Source organism: Symphalangus syndactylus, chromosome 16 (assembly GCF_028878055.3).
Source record: "Symphalangus syndactylus isolate Jambi chromosome 16, NHGRI_mSymSyn1-v2.1_pri, whole genome shotgun sequence".
NCBI classification, from domain to species: domain Eukaryota; kingdom Metazoa; phylum Chordata; class Mammalia; order Primates; family Hylobatidae; genus Symphalangus; species Symphalangus syndactylus.
The window spans coordinates 46,626,784-46,646,857 of NC_072438.2; the positions used below are offsets into that span (position 1 = coordinate 46,626,784).

The window sequence follows — 20,074 nt, forward strand, 5'->3', positions numbered from 1 at the left end:
GGTCTGGGTCTGGCTCTATCACCCAGGGTGGAGTACAGTGGAGCAACCTCGGTTCGCTGTAACCTCAGCCTTCCAGGCTCAAGCCATCCTCCCACCTCAGCCTCCTGAGTAGCTGGGACTACGGGTGTGTGGCAATACGCTTGGCTAATTTCTGTATTTTTTGTAGAGATGGGGTGTCACCATGTTGCCCAAGCTGGTCTCAAACTCCTGGGCTCAAGAGATCTGCCTGCCTCCACCTCCCAAAGTGCTGGGATTACAGGTATGAGCTACTGCACTTGGCCCAGCCTGATTTTCTTTGACAAAATTTTTCTCAAGCAAAGTGCACAACCTTCTAATAAGTTCAATTTATTAGCCAATATGATTTATTTCTTAAAGAAAAAGTAATCTATCCCTTAAATATGAAAAAATATATGGAAATTTTATTCTAATAGCAAGTAACTTTTAGTAGATCAGTGATTATTTCAAAAGAGGTGACATTTCACATCTATAAACTACAGAAGTAAAACTAACTGAAAACTTGCCCGTCTGCTATTTGTAAAAGTCAAAATATATTCCTTGACCAGGCTCAGTGGCTCATGCCTGTAATCTCAGTAATTTGAGGCCAAGGCAGGAGAACTGCATTAGGCCAGGAATTTGAGACCAGCCTGGGCAACACAGTGAGAACCCGTCTCAAACAAACAAACAAAAAATTACCAGGCATGGTGAGGTACACCTGTAGTCCCAGCTCCTCAAGAGACTGAGACAAGAAAGGCCAAGCACTCCAGCCTGGGCGACAGAGCGAGACTCCATCTCAAAAAACAAACAAAAAAAAGAGACTGAGACAAGAGGATCACTTGAGCCCAAGAGTTCAAGGCAGTACTAAACTTTTACAAATAGCAGAGGGGCAAGAATTACCAATTACTTGCTCAGTTGTCTATAAAAAATAGATACACTATTTTTAGGACAGTCAAATTTCTGTCCTTAATCTGTACCATGAAAAGGTCATAAAATTGTAAGCAATACCATATGAGGATTCCATTTAAAATATTTTGATATTCTAAAACATATCAATCTAATAAAGGATACCATTTAATACCAACATGTATTATAAATTTCTAAGATAATACCATTTTTCCTATCTACTGCTTGTGTCACTGTGATTATCAGTAGATATTTAACAATTAGAAGTATTATAATTTTGTGGCCAGGCATGGTGGCTCACGCCTGTAATCCCAGGACTTTGGGCAGCCGAGGTGGGCAGATCACAAGGTCAAGAGATTGAGACCAGCCTGGCCAACATGGAGAATCCCCATCTCTACAAAAAACAGAAAAATTATATGGGCATGGTGGTTTGCACCTGTAGTCCCAGCTACTCGGGAGGCTGAGGCAGAAGAATCGCTTGAACCCGGGAGGCGAAGGTTGCAGTGAGCCGAGACTGCACCATTGCACACCAGCCTGAGCAATAACAGCGAAACTCCATCTCAAAAAAAGAAAAAAAGATAAATTGAAGTCACACTTTATTCTTCTACAGTTACAGAAAAATTATGCGGTATACATTTTTCCTGGAAAGTTTAAAGGGCATGAAAATTGGTCAATTTTACATTGTGCCTGCTCTAGAAATAAGAAAGAAAAATAAAAAATAAAAAAAAAGAAAATTGGTTAATCTTACCTTTAGTTTGAATTCAAGCTGTGGCATGACAGATAATAATAAATGAGGATCTATAGCAAAAAGTTCCTGAATCAGATCAAATACATGTTCTGACAAATCACTTACTGATGATCTTCCCAGCACCAGGACTTGATTGAAAAACTGTAAGAGATATTAAAAACAAAAATAAAACATCCAGTTCATTTAAAAACATGGATACCTTTTTAATAAACATTTTTTATAAACAATTTAATTAGGCATTACATATACAACTGAAGGAGGTGATACAAACAGATGTGTGATTACTAATATATAATAAGACAGTCATCTAAACAGCAGAAAAAATAATTTCCTAATAATATCAAATCATGAATGTTACAAGGAGAAAAGCAAAAAAAAAAAATTGGTTTGTTGAGTGTATTTCAAATAAGGACATTTCTAGGAATCTTTGTTTTCATTAAAACAATTCAGACAGTCTGTGTTGTTCATTACAAAGGATTTTAGAAAAATTTCCTTGTACCAGAGAAAAATTACAAAGTCTCAATCTTTGATTTTTTATTTCTTTTTATGAGATGGAGTCTGGCTCTGTCGCCCAGGCTAGAGTACGGTGGCGTGATCTCGGCTTACTGCAACTTCCACCTCCGAGATTCAAGCAATTCTCCTGCCTCAGCCTCCTGAGTAGCTGGGATTATAGGAACCCACCACCATGCCCAGCTAATTTTTGTATTTTTAGCAGAGACAAGGTTTCACCATGTTGGCCAGGCTGGTCTCGAACTCCGTACCTCAGGTGATCTATAGGCCTCAGCCTCCCAAAGTACTGGGATTACAGGCATGAGCCATTGTGTCTGGCCTCAACCTTTGATTTTTAAAAAAATCAAAGGCACAGCGGCACATGCCTGTAATCCCAGCACTTTGGGAAGCCAAGGCATGACAATCTTGAGCCCAGGAGTTGGAGACCAGCTTGGGCAACACAGCGAGACCCTTGTCTCTGTAAAAAATAAAAAAATTATCTGGGTGTGGTAGTGCATGCCTACAGCCCCAGCTACTCAGGAGGCCATGGCAGGCGGATCATTTAAGCCCCAGGAAGTCGAGGTTGCAGCGAGTTGTGATCACACCATTGCACTCCTCCTGCATGGCGGACAGAACGAGACCCTGTCTCAAAAAAAAAAAAAAAAGGCCGGGCGCGGTGGCTCACGCTTGTAATCCCAGCACTTTGGGAGGCCGAGGTGGGCGGATCACGAGGTCAGGAGATCGAGACCACAGTGAAACCCCGTCTCCACTAAAAATACAAAAAAATTAGCCGGGCGTGGTGGCGGGCGCCTGTAGTCCCAGCTACTCGGAGAGGCTGAGGCAGGAGAATGGCGTGAACCTGCGAGGCGGAGCTTGCAGTGAGCCGAGACTGCGCCACTGCACTCCAGCCTGGGCGACAGAGCAAGACTCCGTCTCAAAAAAAAAAAAAAAAAAAAAAAAATCAGAATAATTTTTCCATGAGTTTAGTAATAAAGAGTATTTAAAGGTGAAGGATTTTTTGTTGTTGTTGGGTTGGTTCTTTTAATACTCAGAGAAAGTAAAATATGACAAAAAGAATAAAAAGTTGGTAATACAAAAGCTGATTTTTTTAAAAATGCTAGACAGAAATAAAGAGTATACAAGGCCAAGAGCACAAATTAAAAGATACCAGCACTGCACACCACCACTGCCACACATGCAGAAGAATTAAATTTTTAAATTGCCTCGGGGCAATTGTATGCAACTGATACAAGCATACATTTCTGGTAGTATCATAATTTGAAAAGCAGCATGAATTAAGTTAGAAAATATTCATTGTTGGCAAGGCATGGTGGCTCACACCTGTAATCGCGTACTTTGGGAGTCCGAGGCAGGCGGATTACCTGAGGTCAGGAGTTCAAGACCAGCCTGGCCAACATGGTGAAATTCCATCTCTACTAAAAATATAAAAATTACCAGGGTGTGGTGGCACTCAGGAGGCTGGAGCAGGAGAATTGCTTGAGCCTGGGAGGCGGAGGTTGCAGTGAACTGAAATCGCAACATTGCACTCCAGCCTGGGCAACAGGGCGAGACTCCATCTCCAATCATTCCCACCGGATAACAGTAATATCAAAAAATTCATATTTACTATGCAGACATTGAAAATAATGAAGACAGTTTTATCAAAATATATGCATACGCACCACAAAAAAGCACAGAATACTACTTCTGAAAGGATATAAGAAAACCTAATGGGGATGGTTATTTCTGAGAATTGAGAAATGTATTCAAGGCTGAAGACAAACACTTCTTTAGTACTATTATTCTTTAATCTGTTTAAATATTAATTTAGTAATCCAAGTAATACTAATAGGATAACATTTAAATTAAAAGCCTCATTTGGATTTTTATCCATGGAAAATAATTCAACAATATATAAATGTTAGATTCACAAAGATGATTAGGAAAGGAAAGAAACGCTGAAAAGACCTAGATCTATGACAATAAGGAAATACGTATCAAGAAACATTTATAGTCATTCTTATATATTTAAAAAGAATGTCAAAATATGTCAATACAAATATGACAATCAAAATTTTACATAAAATAGCCGGGTGCGGTGGCTCACGCCTGTAATCCCAACACTTTGGGAGGCCGAGGCGGGCAGATTACGAGGTCAGGAGATCAAGACCACCCTGGCTAACATGGTGAAACCCCGTCTCTACTAAAAATACAAAAAATTAGCCGAGTGTGGTGGCGGGTGCCTGTAGTCTCAGCTACTCGGGAGGCTGAGGCAGGAGAATGGCATGAACCCGGGAGGCGGAGCTTGCAATGAGCCGAGATTGCACCACTGTACTCCAGCCTCAGGGACAGAGTGAGACTCCGTCTCAAAAAAAATAATTTTTTTTTCATAAAGTATGTGGGAAAATAGTTATAAATATGAGCAAATGAACAATGGAATTAGTTGCTATAAGATAGTGAGATTGCAAACTTTTTTTCCAAATTATTGATTTTTTTAGGAAAAACAAAAAAAACCCAGAACAAATTCCTCAGTAAAGCTTTTTTTAACTATTACTATATAGCAACTATCACAATCTTTCATTACTGAAAGTATTTAAATGTTTGCCAAAAACAACAGCCAAAACAACCAAACTATTTTCTAAATAAATCTCTGAAATCGTAAAAAAAAATAAAAATAAAAAAAATAAAGGAAGAAACATTACAGGACTTCAGAAGAATGACCCAAAAGAAACAAAGAAAAAAATATACAAAGAGAGACACAGAGACCCAAGGATAAAGATGTAGAGAAAAAATGAAAGAGATCAGCATTATCTGGGAAACAATGAAATAAACATAAATACAAATGCAGATAAGGGGATGGGAGTTGCAGACAACTTTTCTTATGCTAATATCCACCCTTTAAAAACAATGTCATGAAACTTATGTTGCATTTCTCTAACCTTGATCACATTTGGACATAAGTTCTTTTATATTTATAAGCCAAATAAACTTTTATATAAGAGGTTCTAATAAATTAGTACAATAGATTAAGAATTAGAAAATACAGAATAAACATAGAAAGAAATACATACATTGGCAATGCATGCCTCAATAGTCTGGACTGTTCTTTTCAATAGCACTTTTGCAAGGTCAAAGGACTGTTTATTTAAGTTCTGAAAAATAATAAAAACATGGAAAGTTACAAATGAATGTTAATTTATGAGATAGTAACATTAGAATACTGTAGTTTTCAAATCTGTAATAAAATATGAATTTTGCTTCACTAAAATATGAAGCAAAAATAAAAATAACTGAGTTCTCTTCAAGGTTTTGCCAAATATGCTCTAGTCAAGTGGTCTTAAATGCAGACGTTGCAAATTGAACTCATTTATTAATCAAAAACTAAAATGGATTAGTTATCAAAAGCACAACACTATATTAAGTTTTATTAAACTCAAAACAGACCTAATGCTCTTTGGTTTTATCTGTTAACCAATGTAAACTGACAACTACACCCATGTATCTTAAACACATACACTCCCCGATCTAATACAACATGCTCAATTATTTCAATGTTTAATCAATGCATGCTCTGGAGAAGAGTAGACCTGGTGTTTCAAATAAAAAGGGTTCTTGATCAATTGTATTTTTGAAATGCTTAATACTATGCTCCCGCTTCAAGAGTCCCAGTGTACTCAAATAAATTAAAGGATCTGAGAAGGACCTTAGAAAATATATATTTAATTTTTTTTAAATGCCTGAAAAGGGAATTCTTGTTTTGAATAATACCTATTAACATTGCTATATCTTGAAGTTTTGGACCAAACAGATTCATTCACCATCATCTCACACCTCTTCCAAAATGAGGCTAGGAAACCCTACACTCTAGGCCAGGGGTCAGCAAACTTTTTCTATGAAGGGCCACATGGTAAATATTTTAGGTTTTGTGGGTCATACATACAAATCACTGCTACAACTACACAACTCTGCTGTTGTAGCATGAAAGCAGATATAAACAAAACGAAAATGAATGAACATGGCTGTGTTCCAATAAAGTCTTACTTACATAAATAAACAATGGTCCAAATCTGATCAACAAGCCATAGCTTCTTGACCCCTGCTTTATACTTTTATTTCATTGGCAAAGGATAAGATTTGCTTAAAATTAAGTTAACATTTCTATTTCTTAAAAGAAGTCTATTTCCTACTACTAATAAAAATGCTCTCAAGCCGGATGTGGTTGCTCATGCCTGTAATCTCAGCACTTTGGGAGGCTAAGGCGGGCAGATCGCTTGAGCCCAGGGGTTTGAGATAAGCCTGGGCAACATGGCGAAATCCCGTTTCTACCAAGAAAACTTAAAAAAGAAAAAAAAAAGCCAGGTATGGTAGCACATGCCTGTATTGCCAGCTACTTGGGAGGCTGAGGTAGGAGGATCACTTGAGCCCAGGAGACAGAGACTGCAATGAGCCAAGATAGTGCCGCTGCACTCCAGCCTAGGTGACAGAGTGAGACCCTGTCCCAAAAAAATACCACCAACCTACTCACCTACTATATAAAAACCAAATATACTGTCTTAATCTGCCAAAATATACTCTCCTTTGCCATAGTCCAATTTTTATAAACTGGCTGGGCGCGGTGGCTCACGCCTGTAATCCCAGCACTTTGGGAGGCCGAGACGGGCGGATCACGAGGTCAGGAGATCGAGACCATCCTGGCTAACTCGGTGAAACCCCGTCTCTATTAAAAAATACAAAAAATTAGCCAGGCGAGGTGGCGGGCGCCTGTAGTCCCAGCTACGCAGGAGGCTGAGGCAGGAGAATGGCGTGAACCCCCGGGGGGCGGAGCCTGCAGTGAGCCAAGATCGCGCCACTGCACTCCAGCCTGGGCAACAGAGCGAGACTCCACCTCAAAAAAAAAAAAAAAAAAAAAAAAATTTATAAACTACAGAATTTTATAAACTACATTTGAATAAAATGTAAATAATATTTAGACTCAAGAGAAGAATTTAAAATTAATTATATCTTTCTGTGAATGAGTATAATTGGACAGATTTTTCCTCTAATGTCTGATAACAGGTTACTGAGCCACTAGAAGAAAAGAGCAGGAGAGCAAATATCAACATTGGGGTAGGCCTGAGTAGAGCCCAGTGGTGGAGCCTGAGGGCAGCCAAATCCTTCAGATTCTTAGGAGGATCTGGTAGAGATAAATAGAAAAAGGAAACGGGGAAGAATGATACACCTCTGAATCATCCTTTTCTTCTTAACATTAACCATATAGCTTCTGCCCATATCTTTTTCTGAGAGTACCTAAGAAAAAGGTACGATACGGATTCTGAAAAGAAATCCAAACTCCTATGTTTCACATCTATGTTAAAAAGGAGGAAATACATTTCTTTTCCAAACAAAATTAATCAAAAAGACAACACCCCTAACCCCTTATAATTCTCAGATTATTTGTGTGAATACAAAACATTTTCAGTTTCCAAAAAACAGCACTTAAATGAATGAAACTCTTACATGATATGTTAATCAATATATTTTGTAAAAATAATAGCCACAAGACTAATGTATGTTAACTTATTTTATTTGAGGTAGAGAATGGTCATGGGAACAATTACATGGGATTGCAAATGGCCATAAAACAATTGTTCATTCTTATGTGTAGCATGACTGTTAAATATTAACCTTCAATATTTTCATACTTTACAGACCTTATGTGCAGGAATGAGGTTAATAAGAATGGAGTCCAATAATTCTTGAGTAACTCCATCACCTTCCATGATGATAGAACTCATCAAATCTAGCATGTGCATTTGTACCTTCTTATTGTGGCTATTGCTATAAAAAAAAAAAAAAAAAAATAAGAAGTAGCAGGAGGAGGAAAAGAAGAAAATTCAAGCTTCCAATAGGAAATTAAACTTCCTAGTTTAAAACAACAATCTCACTCATAGGTGGGAATTGAACAATGAGAACTCATGGACACAGGAAGGGGAACATCACACTCCGGGGACTGTTGTGGGGTTGGGGGAGGGGGGAGGGACAGCATTAGGAGATATACCTAATGCTAAATGACGAGTTAATGGGTGCAGGAAATCAACATGGCACATGGATACATATGTAACAAACCTGCACATTGTGCACATGTACCCTAAAACCTAAAGTATAATAATAATAAAAAAAAAAATAAAAAAAATAAAACAACAATCTCACATTTAAAGGATTTTCACTTGAGGGACAGTGCCAATAATGGCAGAGAAATTTTGGCTGCTCTATTTTCTTTCTCCTTTTGTTGACTATTACAACAGCTGTAAGGTACTGTTGTATTTTATAAAAACAAAGACAAACCTAATTTCTAATAAATTACATTTTGTTCAATTCACATTTGTTTTAAAAAGAAAAGAAAAAGGCCGGGCACAGTGGCTCGGACCTGTAATCCCAACACTTTGGGACGCTGAGGCAGGTGGATCACCTGACATCAGGAGTTTGAGACCAGGCTGGCCAACATGGTGAAACCCCGTCTTTACAAAAAATAAAAAAATTAGTGAGGTGTGGTGGCAGGCACCTGGAATCCCAGTTTCTGGGGAGGCTAAGGCGGAAGAATCACTTGAAACTGGGAGGCGGAGTTTGCAGTGAGCAGAGATCATGCCACTGCACTCCAGCCTGGGCGACACAGTGACACTCCGTATCAAAAAAAAAAAAAGAAAAGAAAAGAAAAGAAAAGGAAACGAAAAGGAAACGAAAAGGAAAAAAAGACCTTTAAAATAAATTAAGTCTTTACACAACTAGGATTCCAAGAGTAAATTAAATTCTGCCTAATAAAAATGTCAATTTTAGCCTGGGCAACATGGCGAAACCCTGTCTCTACAAAAAAAAATAAAAATTAGCCAGCTGAGTAGCCCCAACTACTCAGAAGGCTGATATGGGAGGATCACTGGAGCCCAGGAGGTCGAGGCATCAACAAGCCATGATCGTGCCACTGCACTCCAGCCTGGGTGACAGACCAAGACCCTGTCTCAAAACACACACACACACACACGTCCATTTCAAGGAAAGGACACTTCTGCTTACATGCCCCAGATTTTTAAAGGTGATAAAATTTTAAGGAAACAAACAAAAAAGTATATGATAATAAAGGCAGACTTTTTTCAACTCCCACGCCTTAAGTCTTAATAAATTCCTCAAACTAAGATAAAAACCTATTTAAACACCCCCAAATGCATAAGCCAACATAAGCAATTATTGCTGTATCCTTGCCACTAGAAGTTTTAACTCACCAATACTGAAAATCAAAAGTTTCATCTAAAATGCTTTCAATAACTAGAAGGCTTTTCTGAAAATGTCATCCTAGTACCTCTTAAAGAATTTCAAATGGACAAATGAAAAATCAATGAAGTGTAAAACATAAGGCCAAGAATCAGTTTCAAGTGCTTCCACAGTGAGGCCTGCCCTTTCTTGCTACTTTTGAACCTAGTCAGCATATGAAGAGGCCTGGGCTGGCCTCCTGAGTGGATGAGACATGTGACCCAGTACTATCACTTCAGCCCACCTCAGCCAATGGCCAGATATTGACCAGATATCCTGCCAACTGACTACAAACACAGGTGCAAATCCAACCCAAATAAAATCAACTGCCAAGCAGAACCACAAGCTAAATAAAATGGTGGCTGTCTTAAACTATCAAGTTTTAGGTTACTTTGTAATGCAGCAAAAGCTAACAAACACGAAGGTTTATATGTTCTATCATTTACTTTAACGGCTTACTGCTAGTCAAATGCCACAGAAGTTTCTTCTCATTCTATTTTTCTACAAGCTTCTATCCTATGCCAAGCTGGAGTGATCCTTTCCTGTTTGTTTCAGGATAATGTCTAATCCTACCATTCCATCTAAGGAAAAAGAAAATATGATATAGCATTCATTAAAATCTCCAGAAAACTCTGGAAATGTACTGTTCAATATGCAAGCCATTTGCCACATATGGCTGGTGAACATGTGAAACATGAGGAGGGCCACATGTTGGAATGAAAATACTTTTGGATACAGTGGAATAAATAAAATATATTATCAATATGAATTTCACTTGTTTTTACTTTTCTATTAATGCGACTACTAGAAAACTTATGTGAGATATGTTTGCATATAATGTAATGCTCTAGAACACATCTCATAGCAGTGCTTGATTTACTATACAAAAAACAAACCAGGCTGAGTGTGGTAGCTCACACCTGTAAACCCAGCACTTTGGGAGGCTGAGGATCACTTGAGGTCAAAAGTTTTAGACCAGCCTGGCCAAGATGGCAAAACTGTATCTCTACTAAAAATACAAAAATTAGCCGGGCGTGGTGGCACACACCTGTAGTCCCAGCTACTCAGGAGGCCAAGGCAGGAGGATTGCTTGAACTCAGGAGGTGGAAGTTGCAGTGAGCCGAGATGGCACCACTGCACTCCAGCATGGGTGACAGAGCAAGACACTGTCTCAAAAAAAAACAAAACAACCCACACAGAATAAAACAATAAAACAAAACCCACACACACCAAAAACAAACCAAAACAAAATAAAGAAACCCACAAACCAAAAAAACATGGGCTAAAATCAGAATTTGAGCCTCCTGTCCAGCAACTGGTCCTTGGGCAAGCCACTACACTTCCTGACTCTGGATTAGTTTCCCTATTTCTATAAAGAGAAGGCCAATTTAGGCAATGTTTAAGATTTTTTTCTAGGTCTAGAATAAGAAGTTGTCAAAGTTAGTGAGCTTAAAGACTGAGCTATTACGTCTCCCAGCACTAATGGTACATACAATATACGTAATTTCTACCTCATAATTTAATACTTCATTGTATTACTCTAAGGTTTCAGACGATTTGCTTTACAACCATATGTGGTTGCCTCTATTAGATAGTAAGTTCCTTCAAAACAAGAGCACCACTTTATACTTCTCTACTGGTCCACGGCCTCCAGGACAGACTGGGGGACTGAAGAGCCAACCAGTAAACTGATACCATAATTTAAAACTGGTAGTATAAGGTCAAAGGCAGTGTTCGGACAACAGAATTTTTACTTTCCCCTTTATGTTAAGTTTTCTAAGGAAAACAATTTCTTATAACTCTGAAATATCTTAGTGTACATGTAGAGTATACAACATCTGAATACATAATCAAGAAAAAGAGACAAACAGAAATGCTTAAAAAATAACTTACTTGATCACTGAGAAGAGAGTTCTAAAAAGCTGAATAAAAATTTCATTGCAATCTTCCAATTCAAAGCAGATGTTATATGATTTAACCCAAGCTAAATTCTTAAATAAACAAAAATAATTATTGAATTATACACATATATACAGAATAGTTATATAATAAAAAATTCAGTAAAAATTAATTTTTAGAGTTAGAAACATATTAAAGTCTATAAAGATTCAACATATAAAATTTTAAGTGTTAAATTAATCACATATTCTGACCCTGAAAAAGATATATACCTGATGTCATCAATTTTCTCAAACTGAAAAATACTCAATATTTTTAAGTTGGTAGATATATTTACATACAAAATTTAAGAAGCAGTAAAAATCTGTTTTTAGAATAGAAAATAATAAAAATAGAAAGATAGAGGCCAGGCCCAGTGGCTCACGCCTGTAATCCCAGCACTTTGGGAGGCCGAGGTGGGTGGATCACCTGAGGTCAGGAGTTTGAGACCAGCCTCAACATGGAGAAACAAATACAAAATTAGCCGGGCGTGGTGGTGCATGCCTGTAATCCCAGCTACTCTGGAGGCTGAGGCAGAAGCATTGCTTGAATCCGGGAGACGGAGGTTGCAGTGAGCCAAGATCGCGCCATTGGGCAGTCTGGGCAACAAGAGTGAAACTCCATCTCAAAAAATAAATAAATAAATAAAGACACAAACAAAAGGTATAGTTTCAAATAATCTAAAGTTTTTCCATCAAAATATACCTTATCTCTTCAGGATAGGAAGAAAAATAAAGTAATATTTTCCTTATGAAACGTAAAAGACATTTTATTACAGGCTTTGAATAAAACAAACTCATTTTACATTACAAAGTTAACATGAAGAATTTGCTATCATGTGAAATAATGTTAATAGTTATTAAATAAAGTTTTTTTTACCTCTAATAAATAAAAGTATCTATTAAACTGTGGACTCTTTGTATCCTCCAAACCTTTTAATTGTCTGGTAATAAACAAAAATATGTCCTGTTAAAAAAAATAAAACACATTAATTTAGACACAAATATTCTTCTTTCACAACACACTAATAGTATGTAAGTTTATTATTTGTGTACAAACTACAATAAAAGAAAATTCTCCTTTAGATGAATGTCTTGGGACTGGCCTAGTCCATTATTCAAAATGATTCAAAAGATCTAATCAAATAAAATTATACTCTCTAGAAGCAAAAATAAACTACAAATCTTTAGGCTTTCTCTTTCAGAGAGGACCACAGGCTCTATATCTCATTATATTTTCTTCTACTATCGTGCTTTCACTTTACTCACTATCTCCACCTTGTATCGGGGCAAAAACTGTCTCCATTTTAAGGAGGTGGATATGAGTATTTCCATTACTATTTCCTACAAGTAAATAGTAATTTTTAGCCAATGTTTTGAAGTTGATGTATGATTACGAAGTTGTGTGTGAAAAAAGCCAACAGACTAGTCCAATGGTTCTATGTTTCATGATGATAGTCTTTCATTTCTTAATAAGCTTTCTTTAGAAGTTTTAACTCACAGTAGTATCAATATAATAAAAAATGATTTTAGGACTATTTTTAAAGAAAGCAGTCTACAGGATTAAAATTTGCCAAGAATAAAATTATTCAAAATACAAAATCTCCTCAAGAGATCAATGTTAAGAGTTCCACAAACATTTGAACAAAGGCAGAACGACCAAGATGAGCATATAGTTTTGCATGCTGAATAACTTATAGGGGAAAATAGTCATATGAATATGTAAATTCTGGTATGCTATTATTTTAAAAAGTATCATTAATCTGCTTTTTATTCTTGGAACATAGCTGTCTGGGCTTTTGTGATGAATTAGCCAGAAAATTGGATTTGAGCATACAGGGACTAGTTTTGAACTACACCTTTCTATGCTTCAAATCAACCAACCAACCAATCCAGTCATTTGTGGAAATACTAACTGAATGAATAATTTTGCAACTTATGATATATTCTTAAGATGAAGAGACTAATGTGAAACCTATGTTCATAAAGGTAAAATATAAAAATAAAAGTATACCTTCTGAACAGCGGTGAATGAAAAATACAATAAAATGAAAAAGGCTGTATTTACCTTAAGTTTATCATGGGAAGTATATGGAGCTTCTGGGGCATAGATACGAAAGATATCAGCCAAACAACATGCTACAAGGAGACGCACATCTTTATTGGGGTTCCTGAGGAAGAATTCAGATGCAAGATGCAAGGCTAGTGGGAGATACTGCTGTTTTTCATCTTCTGAGTCCTGATCCATATCCATAAAGGTTTTCACTACCATCTGTAAAAATGTACAAAAACACAAAATAATTAACGCCTGGAATTTAGAAATCAGTGGAGGATGTGATTTAAAAAAAAAAAAAAAAAAGTCATTTCCATTAGCAATCGGTGGCCACCAGACAGTTCACAGTCAACTTTTTATAAATCTTCATTTAAGAATTTCAGAAAAGATCACAAGCATGAAACAGATAGTCTAAAAAACCCATAAACAAGTATCAACTTCTCAGGCACATTATCTGCACCAGCACCTCATTTATGAAGAACTTAGGCCTCTTATTATTCATTTTACATCTAGCCCAGATAGTTCCTGGCCCTATATGGACAATAAAATTCATTTGATATTTGGCAACATCATTGACTATGCTTCTTTTATATTTTATTATTAAACGTGCCTTCTTTTTTTTTTTTTTTTTTGAGACGGAGTCTCGCTCTGTCGCCCAGGCTGGAGTGCAGTGGCGCAATCTCGGCTCACTACAAGTTCCGCCTCCCGGGTTCACGCCATTCTCCTGCCTCAGCCTCTCCGAGTAGCTGGGACTACAGGCGCCCGCCACCACGCCCGGCTAATTTTTTGTATTTTTTAGTAGAGACGGGGTTTCACTGTGGTCTCGATCTCCTGACCTCGTGATCCGCCCGCCTCAGCCTCCCAAAGTGCTGGGATTACAAGCGTGAGCCACCGCGCCCGGCTTTAAACGTGCCTTCTTTAGGCTCCTTAAAATTGCTATTTCATTTCATGCTTTAATGAGTTTTACACTTCACAATAAAAAGTCATTTTCCAGGCTGGACAACATGGCAAGACCCTGTCTCTACAAAAAATACAAAAACTAGCGGGTATGGTAGCATGTGTCTGTAGTCCCAGCTGCATAGGAGGATGAGATAGGAGGATCCCTTGAGCCTAGGAGGCAAAGGCTGCAGTGCGCCAAGATCACACCACTGCAATCCAGACTAGGCAACAGAGTGAGACACTGTCTTAAAAAAAAAAAAAAAAAAAGGCATTTTAAAATTACATTAATGCAGTTGTATTTCTAATTAAAAGATTTAAGTATAATTAACCTGCTGTTATTTATGGTTATAAAATTAACCAATGCACACTTTGGAATCATTATAAAATGCAAAGAATCATGAAAAAAATAAAAGAAAAATCCATAATTTATCAACTCCAGAAACGACTATTCACATTTTTGTGTACTTTATGTTGGCCTGTTTTCTCTGTAATTATGCAAATAACTACAATTCTTTATGTATCAAATCACAGTAATTTCCTCAGATCTTAAAAATTATTCTCTAATTATAAATCATAGTTTACTTAATCTGTGTGATGGTTAATACTGAGTGTCAACTTGATTGGATTGAAGGATACAAAGTACTAAACCTGGGTGTGCCTGTGTGCGTGTTGCCAAGAGATTATATTTGAGTCAGTGGGCTGGGGAAGGCAGGTCCACCGTTAAGCTGGTGGGCACAATATAATCAGCTTCCAGCGAATACAAAGTAGGCAGAAAAACGTGAAAAGGGAAGGTGGGACTAGCCTCCCAGTCTACATCTTTCTCCCGTGCTGGATGCTTCCTGCCCTCAAACATCAGACTCCAAGTTCTTCAGTTTTGGGACTCGGACTGGCTCTCCTTGCTCCTCAGCTTGCAGACAGCCTATTGTGGGGCCTTGTGAGTTAATACTTAATAAACATATATATATATATATATATATATATCCCATTAATATCCTATATACATATATCTCCTATACATATCCTATTAGGGGCGTGTGTGTGTGTGTGTGTGTGTGTGTGTGTGTGTGTATGTGTATTCCTGTTAGTTCTGTCCCTCTAAGAGAACCCTAATACAATCTGTCGCCACTGTCAAATATTCAAGCTATATTTTTATTCTGCCAAGATTTTTTATCATGAGTGTAAAATTTTATTATTATTACTATTTTTTGAGAAAGGGACTTGCTTTGTTGCCTAGGCTGGAGTGCAGTGAAGTAATCTCAGCTCACTGCAACCTATGCCTCCCAGACTCAAGTGGTCCTCCAACCTCAGCCTCCCAAGTAGCTGGGACTACAAGCATGTGTCACTATACCTGGCTAATTAAAAAAAAAAATTTTGAGGGCCGGGCGAGGTGGCTCATGCCTGTAATCCCAGCACTTTGGGAGGCCAAGGCGGGCAGATCACGTGGTCAGAAGATCGAGACCATCCTGGCCAACACAGCGAAACCCCATCTCTACTAAAAATACAAAAAATTAGCCGGGCGTGGTAGCAAGCACCTGTAATCCCAGCTACTTGGGAGGCTGAGGCAGGAGAATCTCTCGAACCCGGGAGGCGGAAGTTGCAGTGAGCCAAGACTGTGCCACCGCACTCCAGCCTGGGCAACAGAATGAGACTCCATCTCCAAAAAACAAAAAATATAAGCCACCATGCCTGGGCTATTGCATATTTTTTGATACATATTGAGATAATAATATTTTTCCCTAATTCTGTTAATGTAGTAAATCCCAATGGCTGATTTTCTAATTTTAATCCAAGTTTGCATTCTAATTTTACTAATTTTAGTCCAAGTTTGCATTGCTAAAATAAAGACAACTTGGTCATAACATTTTAAGGTATTATATTACATTATTTCTATTTCTTTGTAATTATATGAAAGAAACTGGCTTATAACTTCTTAAGACAACCGTATCAGGTTTTAGTACTAAATTATACTGGCTTGAAACAAAGTAAGCAGTGATCCCTCTTTTTTTCTAACACTGTATATCAAAAGTGTGATAGTAAGACTGGTTTTATTTCTTCCTTAAATATTTAGGGAACTATAACTGATAAAAGAAGGAATCATAATGGAAATGAGAAAATATTTTGAACTGAATTATAATGTAAATATGAACTACCAAAACTCATAGGATGCACTTACCACTGTACTTAAAGGAAATTTATAATCTTAAATGTGTATTTTACAAAAGAAAGAATGAAAAATCAATCATCTATATTTCCATCTTGAGAAATTAGATAAATCCAAAGAAACTAGAATCAGGGTTTGTGAAGCAAAAGATAGAGAAGGGCTGGGCGTGGTGGCTCACATCTGTAATCCCAGCACTTTGGGACGCCAAGTCAGGAGGATCGCTTGAGCCCAGCAGTTCAAGACAAGGGTCTGGCTCTGTCACCTGGGCTGGAGTACAGTGGCGCAATCTCAGCTCACTGCAACCTCCACCTCCCAGGCTCAAGAGTTCCTTCCACCTCAGCCCCGAGCAGCTGATACTACAGCACACGCCACCACACCTGGCTAAGTTTTGTACTTTTTTTTTTTTTTTTGTAGGATGGGATTTTGCCATATGTTGCCTAGGCTAAAAAAATTTTTTTTAAATTATTGCTATGTAACAAAATACCCCAAAACTCAGTGCCTTAAAACAATAACATGTATTTATCATATGTGGTTGAAGAATTGGAAAGTGGTTTAGCTAAGTCGTGTGGGCCTGGAATCTCTCAAGAGGCTGTACCTGGTCAAGGCTGCAGTTATCTGAAGGCTTGACTGGGCGTGGAGGGTGTGTTTTGAAGGTAACTTATTCTTATGGTTCTAAGGTGACACTCGCTGTTGTTGAAAGGCCTCAGTTCCACACTACATGGGCCTTTCTAGACAGCTCGAGTGAAAAGGCAGTTGGTTTTCCCCTGGTGCAAGATCCAAGAGAGCAAATCTGAAGTGGCAGTCTTTTATGACCTAACCTTGAAAAGCATACATTGTCACTTCTACCACAGCCTGTTCCGTTACTCAGGTCAGCCTGTTCAGTGTCATAGGGGACTATACAAGGGAGTAAATACAAGGAAATAAGGATCATTCAGGGCTATCTTGGAGGCTGATTATGATACAATGCCTTCTCATATGGATACCTTATATAGTCTTCTTCCACAATGACTCTGGATTTGGCCAGGTGACTTTTTTTTTTTTTTTAAAGACAGAGTCTTGCTCTGTCGCCCAGGCTAAACTGCAGTGGCATGATCTTGGCTCAATGCAATCTCTGCCTCCCAGGTTCAAGGGATTCTCCTGCCTCAGCCTCCCGAGTAGCTGGGAACTACAGGCACTTGCCATCACGTCTGGCTAATTTTCATATTTTTCGTAGAGACGGGATTTCACCACGTTGGCCGGGTTGGTCTTCAACTCCTGACCTCAGATGATCCACCTGCCTCAGCCTCCCCAAATGCTGGGATTACAGGCATGAGCCTCCGTGCCCGGTCCATGTGACTTATTTTGGCCAAAGAGACATTAGCAAGCCTGATGCAAGAACAGGCCTGATAAGCATTTGTACATTGAGATTGCAATGCCCCTATGGGAATGTACCCACCATGCTATTAGGAATCCCAGACTATTCAAAAAACAGAGGCTGTGTATATCACATAGACTACGTGGAAGACAACTAAGGTGCCCTAATTGAGCTGCCATCTAAACTTAGCCACAAGAGTGACCCTGTAGAAGCGAAGTAGAACTTCATAAACACACACAATGAAGGGGAGAAAACCTGTGGTGGCTGTGAAGGTCCTGATGCCATGTACGTCAAACTGGTATCTTCAGATGGTCATGAATTTATTGTAAAAAGAGAATATGCAGCGCTAAGCACGGTGGGTCACAGCACTTTGGGAGGCTGAGGCAGGCAGATCACAAGGTCAGGAGTTCGAGACCAGCCTGACCAACATGGTGAAACCCTGTCTCTACTAAAAATACAAAAACTAGCGGGACCTGGTGGTGTGTGCCTATAATCCCAGCTACTCAGGAGGCTGGGGCAGGAGAATCACTTGAACCCAGGAGGCGGAGGTTGCAGTGAGCTGAGACCACGCCACTGCACTCCAGCCTGGGCTACAAGAGCAAGACTCCATTTCAAAAAAAGAAAAAAGAGAACATGCACTAACATGAGGAATAATCAAAAGGCCATGTTGAAGCCAAGCACAGTGGCTCATGCCTAAAATCCCAGCACTTTGGGAGGCTGAGGAGGGTGGATCACATGAGGTTAGGAGTTCGAGACCATCCTGACCAACATGGTGAAACCCTGTCTCAACCAAAAATACAAAAATTAGCCGGGCGTGGTGGTGGGTGCCTGTAGTCCCAGCTACTCGGGAGGCTGAGGCAGGAGTATCGCTTGAATCCAGGAGGCAGAGATTGCAGTAAGCCAAGATCGTGCCATTGTACTCCAACCTGGGTGATAAAAGCAAAATTCCATCTCAAAACCAAAACCAAAACCAAAACCATGTTGAGTGACCCAGATCAGTTTGCTGAGAATGAAAAAATTGAGGGCAATTTTAGAGAGGTCTGTTCATGTGTGCTATCAAAAGTATGTATGTATTGTCAAGAATGGTGGCTGGCACTTACAGTCTCAGCTACTTGGAAGGCTGAGACAAGATGACTGCTTGAGCCCAGAAGTTCTAGGCTGCAGTGAGCTATGATCATGCCAATGTGCTCCAACTTGGTGACAGAACAAAATTCTACCTCTAGAAAAATAAAATAAAAGTTAAAGCATGCATATATTTTACCTACAAGATTCACTACACTAATGGTTCCACTGAAATTTCTGAATTCCCAATTGCACTTCATATTGCACTGGAACTGCTGATGCAGACTTCCCAGATTGTTATTAAATTAAAATAAACTGTTTTTTTAAAAAAAAGTGACCCCGGAAGGCACCACATGGAAAAGAAGGACCACAAAGTCTATTCACAGAATTGTTAAGAAACAATTATTCGCCGGGCGCGGTGGCTCACGCCTGTAATCCCAGCACTTTGGGAGGCCGAGGTGGGCGGATCACGAGGTCAGGAGATCGAGACCATCCTGGCTAACACGGTGAAACCCCGTCTCTACTAAAAATACAAAAAATTAGCCGGGCGCGGTGGCAGGCGCCTGTAGTCCCAGCTACGCGGGAGGCTGAGGCAGGAGAATGGCGTGAACCCCGGGGGGCGGAGCCTGCAGTGAGCCAAGATCGCGCCACTGCACTCCAGCCTGGGTGAAAGAGCGAGACTCCGTCTCAAAAAAAAAAAAAAAAAAAAAAAAAAAGAAACAATTATTCATTTTAAGCCACTAGATTTTGCTTTACCACACAGGAACACAAATGAAATTCCATTCATTCTTCCCTTTTTAAAATATGTCATTTTAATGTGCTGTAATGAGGCAGGAAAGCTAAAAACTACATTTCCTAGATTCCCTTGCAATGAAGTTAAAGTCATAATTCTGGTATAGACCATCAGAGGCACTTATTCAAGATTTGGAAGGTGAAAGTTCAGAAGACGTGGTGGTGTAGTTTCTGCTATTGTCAGCTGGCAAATATGGAGTGAGGTGTTGTGTGTATGTGTGTGCGGGCATGCACATACACAGCAGCCTTCTACTGACTGGCTGTGAGTACTGTGAAGACAGAGGGAAGAAGCATCCACTTTGTGCTGGTACTAATCTATTAAACTGTGTGAGGCTCTGTAGCAAATTATACCAATGGT

General features: G+C 38.8%; 2 protein-coding genes across 3 annotated transcripts in view; one reads left to right on the forward strand and one right to left on the reverse strand.

Annotated features, from left to right (window-relative positions):
• PDS5A (PDS5 cohesin associated factor A) overlaps window positions 1-20,074 on the reverse strand; it is a 176,315-nt gene that overhangs the window by 103,871 nt on the left and 52,370 nt on the right. For both annotated transcript variants that reach the window (XM_055246433.2, XM_063619784.1), the window contains exons 3-8: window positions 13,424-13,627; window positions 12,236-12,322; window positions 11,312-11,409; window positions 7,828-7,954; window positions 5,209-5,289; window positions 1,649-1,789 (exon numbers count right to left, since the gene is read on the reverse strand). In XM_055246433.2, coding sequence (XP_055102408.1) covers window positions 1,649-1,789; window positions 5,209-5,289; window positions 7,828-7,954; window positions 11,312-11,409; window positions 12,236-12,322; window positions 13,424-13,627 — 738 coding nt within the window. The remainder of the gene's footprint in view (window positions 1-1,648; window positions 1,790-5,208; window positions 5,290-7,827; window positions 7,955-11,311; window positions 11,410-12,235; window positions 12,323-13,423; window positions 13,628-20,074) is intronic.
• LOC129465063 (elongin-C-like) lies at window positions 18,146-19,238 on the forward strand. The gene is made up of 3 exons (XM_055246751.1): window positions 18,146-18,199; window positions 18,811-18,937; window positions 19,108-19,238. Exons 1-3 carry the CDS (start codon window positions 18,146-18,148, stop codon window positions 19,236-19,238), a joined length of 312 nt encoding a protein of 103 aa, XP_055102726.1.